We start from the raw sequence: 9,765 nt of genomic DNA on the forward strand, positions 1-9,765 counted from the left end.
AAAATGAAATTATTAGTTTGGAAATTTACTGTTAATTTTAAAAATAAGTATTTAGCTCTGAAATAAAATTTTCAGTTTGTAAAATAAACTTGTTTTGCAAAATAAACGTTTACTTTTTTAAAAGGTTTTTTGTTGGCTCCAGTGGCCTTTATTTGAAAGTAGTTTTGACAGGAAAGAGGGTTATGAGAGAGGGGGAAAACATATGGCAAATGTCGCCAGGCCGGGACTCGAACCTGTGACCACTGGCACGAGGACTAAGGCCTCGATACATGGGTTGTGCTTTGCCCCTGCACCATCACTGCACCCCATAAATGTTTACTTTGAAACTAAATATTTAATTTTAAACTAAATATGCACTCTGTTAACTAAATATTGCTTGTAAAATAAATATTTCATTTGGAACAAAAATATGGTGAAAATACAACTTTGAAAAATTAACATCCTTTTTATTCTTTTATGACAAGTTAAATAGACCAAAATATTGCTATTAAATGTTTTTATTGTGTTATTTTACAAACTGCACTCAATAACATACAGCTTGAAGATGATGGATGGTGACTTACAGCATCGTTTCCATCAGGCCAGATCTTCCGTAAGATTTCCTTTTCCTTGTCCTTGGAGCAGCTTTGGGTCAAAAGATGATCCTAACTTTAGTGAAGGTTCATTTTTGTAGAAATATCAATTACAGAAGATTAGCTTATATCACTTTCTAGAGTTGAAATCATGTTTCAACTCTAGAAAGACCAGCTGAGAACATGTCTTTGTTCAATTCATTTCAAGCTGAGACGATTTATCATCTGGTTGGATTTTAATACAGATTCCTAAACTGTATCTTCAGTCTGTTTCTAAAGCTTTAACATTTTATACTTGGAAATATGCAATCAGAAATGGTGATGGCTCCGGATGACTGATCCTCCAACACAGACTAATTAAAACACTTCATCAGAGGACGATGTTGAGCTAAACTGGGTCCAGTGATCAACCAGTACCAACACTTTTTTCACACTAGTTTGTTCTGTTTCCACACAGAGTCTGGATAAAATCACAAGGCTTTGTCCTGACTTGTTCTGACTTGCTATCAGTGCAAGAGAACAGATCAGCCTCGCTCTGGAGCATAGTTCAAACCTGAAGATTTAATGCGATTTTTAATACAATATTTCACCATTGCTTTTCCTGGTTCACGACTAACAAAAAACACACTGAATTTTGACAATGGAAAACACTTATCGAGTTAAATTAGTCTCAGGAGAGCAGCTTTTTGCCCTCCAGCAAGAAGCTGGGGTTGGGATCTTGTGAGTATGATGTCATGCCATGAATTTAATTAAATAGATAATTAAATATATTAAATTCTCTCAGCTGTCTTTGTGTCTCTTAAATATTTTGTAAGTGCTTTAATTACACATTGTGATTGAGGCTTTTCTAATATATTAACCATTGTTATTGAAATGCCTCCATGCTGGAGGACAAAAAGCTGTCGCCAACGATAACAACCATCAGTTTTACCTGTGAAGTTGTGGACAATTTGAAATGTGTAAATTTGACAATTTCTTTATACATTTGTGAGTGTTGAGGTTCATATTTATGCATTGTTTTGAGTACATTTGTTAATTATGAGGTACACTTGCAAATCTTGTATTCTTGTGGGCTTTATTGTATACAAGCCTCATTTATGAATCTTTCTGAGACTAACTTAGCTCTATAAACACTTGCTTGCTGGAAAAATGAACCACGTTAAATCCTGCAACACATCTCCAATGAGGGAATAACATTACAACATGATGTAAAGCTCATAAAAGTTGATTTCACATAATACTGCGCCTTTAAAATGAAAAGTATTAGTATCATCAGCATAAAAGTGGAGTGTTATCCCATGTGAAAGCAAATATATAGTTGCGAAAAATTACCCAGCAGCCCTGTGGTACTTCATTGAGATCCTGGGATCTGCTGGATAAATATGATATAAACAAAGTTTTGTGCTGAATCATTGATCAGCAAGCTTTGTGGAGTTTAGAGAATTTAATTCACTAAACTCCAAAACAAGCTGACATTAGTTCATATTAATAATTGGATAAGAATGTTGGGAGGCCAGCTGAAGAAATTTGATCTGAATATGGATTTTAGAAGAACTTGTTGAACTTACTTTTCACTAGAGGAGCGATGTTCATCAGACTTTTGACCTGGAGAAAGTTAAAACATCATGAAATAGTGTTTAGCTTTAGCCACAGTAGTAAAGAAAAGAGAAACAGCTGTCATTAGAAAGTTGTGGACTGACCTGGGTTAGAAGTTGACTCTACATCAGACAACAGTTGTGGATATTTGGTTTGAAGATGATCAATCAGCTTTTGGGAGTTTCCATTTTCCTTCACTATGTCAACTAAGCAGGTGGCCATGTTTACTCTGGTGTGGTTTTTAAAGATTTCATCCTTATCCGATGACGTCAAGATGTTTTCACTCATGAGATCCTCTATAAGTTGTGTCAAGGTTTCTATAGATACCTTACTCTCAAAGTTACTAAGCATCGTGTTGAGCTCGTTCTCTGTTGGCAGAAATACAAATCACTGCAGTTCCTTGATGGAAACTTTATGAAGCCATAAAGGTCAGATTATGGAAGCCATTAAAACATGTACATGCTAGTCGTACCTTCACTTGGAGTAGATGAATTAATCTGCTCCTCAATTTCAGGTGGAACTTTGTCTGTTGGGAATCAGAATAAATGTTTAGCAGGAAATTATTCTTCAAATATTTCAGGTTTTTCTCTCCATCAAACAGACCTTTATTGTTTTCAATCTTCTCCAGGATCTCCTTCGTGACCTTCCTGATGTTTTGGTGGTACGTCTTAACCATGACATCTACTGTGCCCATTATGTCTGCACCATCAAGCTCAGATCTTTTGATGGGTTTGAAGCCATCCTTGGACTCATCTTCTTTGCAAAGGTACCACTGGAATAACTTCAGCTCCTTATTGTCCAGGTTTTCCAAAATATTCAGAATCCAAAATTTAAATGCCTGCCATGTAAAAAAACGATTCATTATTATTATCATACCAGTCAAGAAAATCTTCTCTGAACTCATTCTCCCTCTGATGAGAGAAATTAAGGAGCTTCCTGTGTGTAGGGATTAAAGATAAATGTAATTACATGTCCTTCATATGGAATGATCTTCTTGAAAATCGTCTCTGCCACCTCCTTGGTGATTGTGGTGTACATCTGAAACATCAGATCTACTGTGTCCAATCTGTCTGCAAGTTCCAGACGGCTCTTCTTGATAGGTTTGAAACCATCCTTAGACTCATCTGGAGTGTGAAGATACCATTTAAAGCACTTAAACTCTTTGCTGTCCAGATCATCCAGATGGTCCTTCAACCATAGCTTTATTTCCTTTAAAACACAGATAAAGGGAAATATATATATGTATATATATATATATATTCATTCCTCTCCAGCTAACTTTCCGGGCGAGAGGTGTGGTCATCCTGGACAGGTCACCAGTCTGTCGCAGGGCAACACAAAGACATACAGGACACACAACCATTCACACACAGGGAGAATTTAGAGAGACCAATTAACCTGACAGTCATGTTTTTGGACTGTGGGAGGAAGCCAGAGAACCCGGAGAGAACCCACCATGCACAGGGAGAACATGCAAACTCCATGCAGAAAGAACCTGGGCCGGGAATCAAACCCAGGACCTTCTTGCTGCAAGGTAGCAGCTCTACCAACTGCACCACTGTGCAGCCCAGCTTACGAAGTCAATTGACTAAAATGTGAAGTGAATTCATTTTGTTGATTAACTCTTGTATAATTTTTTTTTTTTTTTTTTTTTTCAAAATCTGTTTATTGTCTTTTACAATTCAAAGAGACATACAGACAAATAATTCACAAGTGTACAAAACACTTAACAAAACTAAAAGAAAAGAAAACACATTAACAATTTAAACATTCAAGGTGACCAGCATTAGTTGATTACAGTGAGACAAAATATTTTAAGATTGATATCTCAGGGGAGTATGTAGAGACTTAGTCCAAGAGATTTAATCACAGTCCACAGGCTAGGAATGAGGTGAAGGCAACGTCCTCCCTGGTTCTAGGCATCCCGACGTCAGTGTTTAAGTTTCATACTTTTGGAATTAACATGAAGATAACAGATTTACAGTCATTATAAGAATAATAAACATAATCAAAATTAGCCAGAGTACATTCAGTCAATCCTCATTATGAGTATTTAAATTTTCCAAGAATAGCAAAAACTTTTCCCATATCTTTTGGAACACATAGTATTTACCCTTAATCATAAAGGTGAGTTTCTCCAAGGCAAGAGAGCTTGATAATGTAGACATCCAAGTTTTTAGCTGGGGTCTGGTTACAGATTTCCAGGACCTGGCTATACTATATTTAGCCTGCACCAAACAATAAATTATGGACTTTTGATCGACCTTGCTTATTTGAGTTTGAGCAGGAAAAATTCCTAAGACACACAACCTAGGACAGAGATTGAGATCAATACCAATGATAAGTGAAATTTTATCCAAAACCTCCTTCCAAAATTTCTGAATCTCAGGACATTCCCAAAGGCAGTGAATCAAACTGCCTTTATCTCCACATTTAGCACATGTATCCAGGATGTTGGAATTAAATTTATTTAGTAATATTGGAGTAACATATGTTCTCATCAACCACTTGTATTGGATTAATTTAAATTGAGTATTAATAGATTGTGTCTGTGCTTTCAGACAGGCCCTCTGCCATTCTTCTACTGATATGTTACATTTCAAGTCTTCACACCAAGCCAGTCGTTTGTGCTCTGAGGATGTCTGGGAGCTGTCTTTGATGATGTTATAAAAGCGGGATATTAGGCCCTTCTTCAAATGGTCATTTGTCGCCAATTCTTCTATAGAAGTAAGAGTAGGCAATGTTAGAGATTTTTGAGTACCCATGACAAAACTTCTGATTTGCAAAAACTTAAAAAAATGTTTAGTTGGAATGTCAAATTTTTGTTTCAAATCTTCAAACCTCATCATAATCCCTTTATCAAATAAATCTGAGATTTTGCATAAACCTTTAGCAAACCATGTTTTAAAGCCCATGTCTTTCCTACCTGGTTCAAATGACATATTGCCCCAGATCGGGGAGAATTGGGATAATGTTGGTATTTCATTTTTGAATTTATGTACGTCAAACCATACTCGGATAGTATTTTTAACAAATGGGTTGGAAGTATTTTTTAATAACTCTTTGCATTTCCTTGAGTATAGATATGAATTTAGGGATAAAGGAGTGGCATTTATATTTTCTATTTTTACCCACGACAGATCAGTTGCTGAAAACCAGCAGGATGCACTAAAGAGCTGAGCAGCCCAATAATACCACTTAAAATTTGGCACACCCAGCCCACCTCTGTCATATGGAAGATATAGTAAGGATAACCGTAATCGGGCTCGTCTGTTGTTCCAAATGAAGTTATTTAGGATTGTTTGAATTTTTGTAAAAAAACCATCAGGAGGATTAAGGGGGATAGCCTGGAAAAGATATAAGAATTTAGGGAGAACGTTCATTTTGAGAATATTTATACGGCCAATCATAGATATAGGCAAGGTAGACCATCTATCAAGCGATTCCATTATTGAATTAACCACCGGCGAGTAATTTGCCCGAACCAGATCATCTATGTTTGGAGTAATCTTTATGCCTAAGTAAGTAAGGCTCTCTTTTGCCACCTGAAATGTTGTATGAATTGGAGGATTATTTCTTTCAGCCTGTTTTAAAAATAGGATGGCGGATTTAGATTCGTTAAGTTTATAACCGGAAATATAACTAAACTCGTTGATAGTTTCGAGAAGTTGGGGGATTGAGCAATTTAGATTGGACAACATTAAAATAATATCATCGGCAAATAATCCAATTTTAGATTCAATATTTTTTATCCGGATGCCATGTATGTTTTGATTATTCCTTATGGCAATAGCCAATGGCTCAATTCCCAGCACAAAGAGGAGGGGCGAGAGGGGACAACCTTGACGTGTGCCTCTACCGAGATTAAATGATTTAGATACAATGTTATTAGTTATAACTGAGGCAGAGGGTTTATTATAAAGTATTTTAATCCAGTTTATGAAATAACTACCAAAACCAAATTGAGAGAGAACTTTGTAGAGATAATTATGTTCCACTCTATCGAATGCTTTTTCTGCATCAAGTGAAAGCAAAGCTGTATCAGGGTGTTCATATTTAGCATGAATTATATTCAGCACACGACGGATGCCGTTAGTGCGCTTGCCGCCCTTTTATAAATCCGTTCTGATCAGGGTCAGAAAGGGATGGTAAAAATTTCTCAAGCCTGATTGCTAGAACTTTAGATATTATTTTGGCATCAGAATTTATAAGTGAGATTGGTCGGAAGGATTCGCATCTAGTGGGAGATTTCCCCGGTTTAGGTAGGACTGTTATGATTGCATTACGTAGGGAAGGAGGTAATTCTTTAATGGTATAACTTTCCAACAGCATATTATAGAGGGGTTGCAGTAATTTGTTTTTAAATATTTTATATAGGTCCAAAGGAATCCCATCTGGACCAGGTGATTTTCCTGATTTTAGTTTGTCTATTGCATTTGAGAGTTCACCTATAGATATTGGCATATCCAGATCCGATTTAGCTGTTTCACTAAGTGTGGGGATGTTTACAGAATTAAGAAAGGAGTCAAGTGATGCTTGTGGTATGTGCCCTTTAGACGTATATAATTTTGAGTAATAATCTTTAAAGAGATCATTAATTTTTTGAGGATCAGTAGTATTTTCATTTTCAGATATAATTTCATTTATTGCCCTCTCATTCTGCAAAGCCTTAATGCGCCACGCTAGAAGTTTTCCTGCCTTCTCTCCCTGATCATAGTAGGATTGTTTCAATCTGAATATCTCTGATGAAGCTTTGTTAGTGGATAGTTTGTCATATTTTGCTCTCAGTATTAGCAGTTCTTGTTGCTTTTCTTTAGAGCCCTTTAGATTTAACTCAAGCTCAGTCTCTTTTATTTGTTCTTCAAGTTTTAGCATTTCCATGACAGTTTTATTAGTTTTATTTTTTGTGTAGCTTATCATCTGACCCCGTATAAAAGCCTTAAAGGCTTCCCATCTAATAGATGCTGTAGTCTCAGATTTATTAAGGCTGAAGTAATCATCAATATTTATCTCAATAAATTTCAGAAATTTGGGCATTTGCAACCAGTGGGGTTTTAATCGCCAAATAGGATTACGATTAAACGCAGTTATGGGTGAAAATTTAAGCATGCATAGTGAGTGGTCGGAGATCAATATGCTTTTGTAGACACAACTCTTGGTTCTGGTAACCAAGGAGTTTGAAATTAGGAAGTAATCTATACGGCTATAGCTATTATGGGTGGTTGAGTGGCAAGAAAATTCTTTCTTTTTTGGATTCTGTACTCTCCAGATATCTCTTAAGTTTAGTTCAGACATAAAATGTTGAATAACCCGTCTACTTTTAGGGTGGGATAAATCTAAACCTGATGATCGGTCGAGATTCGGATCTAAAGTACAATTAAAATCACCACCAAAGATCACATCACCGTGAAAAGCTGTAATAGAGAGAAACAAATTATTGTAGAAATCAGGGTCATCTATATTAGGACCATACAGGTTAACCAAAATCAAGTTTTGGTTCATCAGTGAGGCTTGGATTATTATGAATCTCCCAGCAGGGTCTATGATAGTCTTTTTTATACAAACAGGTAAAGATTTATGAATAAGAATTGCCACGCCCCTAGAGTGAGGAGAAAATGAGCTAGAAAATATTTGACCAGGCCATCTTCTTCTTAGTCGTGCAACTTCGTTTGTAAGCAAGTGTGTTTCTTGGATAAAAACCACTTTTGGATGGTATTGTTTAAGTCTATTCATTACTTTTTTGAGTTTAATCAATTTCCTAAGGCCTCTTACATTCCAGGAGATCACATCAACAACGGACTCAGTACTCATTTGTTTAATGTCAATATATCATCTCTTTCTGTTTTTTGTCTCAACTGTAGGAACTTGCACTTTACAACCTGTTGAACATTGCACCTTGAAAACATTGAACATTTATAAACACAAAAGACTTTCCTGAGATTTCCCACCAGTGGGAATCTCCCTCTCCTGTGACTTGGCTATGCTACTGATCCTATAAAAACAGGAGCAGAAAAAACGTCTGCTTAAACAACTCGCACCACAACATTAAACTGCGAACCCCGACCATAGTATCCAAGAATTATTCCCCACCGCTATGAGGGGGTGATTTAGTCGAAATGTGTATTGTCCAGGATCACCGATCAAATGAAATATTGATCCTTATTAAACCTTGCTGACGCCATCTATCGTGTAAGCGTGGTTACCCGTCAGTTTGTTGTCTTGCTTTCTGTATAAATTCCTCCACCTCCGTTGGCGTGTGGAAGAGGAAGCGATTACCGCGGTGAAAAATCCTCATCTTTGCTGGGAATATCAGCCCAAAGTTTATATTCAGATTACGGAGTTGTTGTTTCACCTGGTCGTATTGTTTCCGTTGTTTCACCACATCCGCGGATAGGTCAGGGAAGAACATCACATGGCGGCCGTTGTACATCACCTTTCCTTTCAGACGGGCTGCAGTCATCACCCTCATCTTGTCTTGATAGTTTAAGAATTTCATGATGATCACGCGTGGCGGGCCGCCTGGAGCACTCTGGCCCTGCAGCCTGTGGGCCTGCTCGATAATGGGGGGGGATGGAAACGCGTCCTGTCCCAGGACCTCTATCAGCCAGGTTTGCAGAAAAGCAGCGATGTCCCCTTGTTCTGTCTTCTCGGGTAAACCCACGAGTCTCAGGTTGGATCTCCGGCTTCTGTTTTCAAGCTCGTCCACCTTCAAAGCGAGATCCTGGATTTTCTTTTGTATGGATGTTTCTTTGCCTGTTAACGAGGCGACGCCGTCCTCCAGGTTGCTAATGCGGGATTCTGCAGAGGTAAGCCTCTCGAGGAATACTCCAATTGTGTCTTTAATTTCTTGATTCGAAGTTATAATTTCCCGTAGTTGCGTGGTAAAGTGAGTTTTCAAGGCTTGAATTGCTTCCAGGAGGTTAGCTTCAGAAGTCTGGGAGCTAGCGTTAGCTTCCTCCATGTGCTCGGTTTCCACTTCGCTGCTAGCCTCGCCTTCGGATCCCTCTTTGCTGGTAGTTTTCGTTTTTAATTTGTGTTTACTCGGCATCTTGGCAGGTTGAATTGAATCCCAGAGAGTTTGCTCGAACAAAAAATATATTAGCAGTGGTCTAGATATCTAAATGTAGAGTATATTGGTCGGAGCTCAGAGCCCTGCAGCTGCTCAGTCAGACGCCATAACCGGAAGTCCCCACTCTTGTATAATTTAGATAAAATAAATCCTTGGCGCAAATTCAAACTGGAAGACTCTTCAGCCTCACCTGCATCATCCAATCGCCGCGTCACACTCACCACCACCAACCTCGGCACCGGACCATGGCCCGTCACGTCCAATCACCATTCAAGTTCCCACTTATAAAGACCCTCATCCATGACATCATTCACTTTCCAGCTGTGCTCAACCCACCTCCACCCCTTCTTCACCTGCATTCGCCCAGACTGCTGTCCTTTCTCTGACCTCCATCACCAGTGTACAGGCCACGGGGGAAGACGTCCCTAATCACATCTTGAGAGGGTTGAAGCCTAGCTTGAGATAGTTTTGATGATGTAATCTCAATTTAGATTTAATTTCAACATGTTTGCGCAATTTTAGTTCGAC

At 38.0% G+C, this 9,765-nt stretch overlaps 1 protein-coding gene across 1 annotated transcript in view; it reads right to left on the minus strand.

Annotated features, from left to right (window-relative positions):
• LOC122844096 overlaps positions 1 to 9,464 on the minus strand; it is a 22,632-nt gene extending 13,168 nt beyond the window's left edge. Inside the window, exons 1-7 of the mRNA XM_044139289.1 lie at positions 9,428 to 9,464; positions 3,138 to 3,377; positions 2,772 to 3,006; positions 2,641 to 2,694; positions 2,273 to 2,536; positions 2,141 to 2,177; positions 564 to 624 (exon numbers count right to left, since the gene is read on the minus strand). Coding sequence (XP_043995224.1) covers positions 564 to 624; positions 2,141 to 2,177; positions 2,273 to 2,536; positions 2,641 to 2,694; positions 2,772 to 3,006; positions 3,138 to 3,377; positions 9,428 to 9,436 — 900 coding nt within the window. The 5' untranslated portion in view covers positions 9,437 to 9,464. The remainder of the gene's footprint in view (positions 1 to 563; positions 625 to 2,140; positions 2,178 to 2,272; positions 2,537 to 2,640; positions 2,695 to 2,771; positions 3,007 to 3,137; positions 3,378 to 9,427) is intronic.
• Positions 9,465 to 9,765: the final 301 nt, after the last annotated feature.

This window comes from Gambusia affinis, linkage group LG14, assembly GCF_019740435.1.
Source record: "Gambusia affinis linkage group LG14, SWU_Gaff_1.0, whole genome shotgun sequence".
Taxonomy (NCBI): domain Eukaryota; kingdom Metazoa; phylum Chordata; class Actinopteri; order Cyprinodontiformes; family Poeciliidae; genus Gambusia; species Gambusia affinis.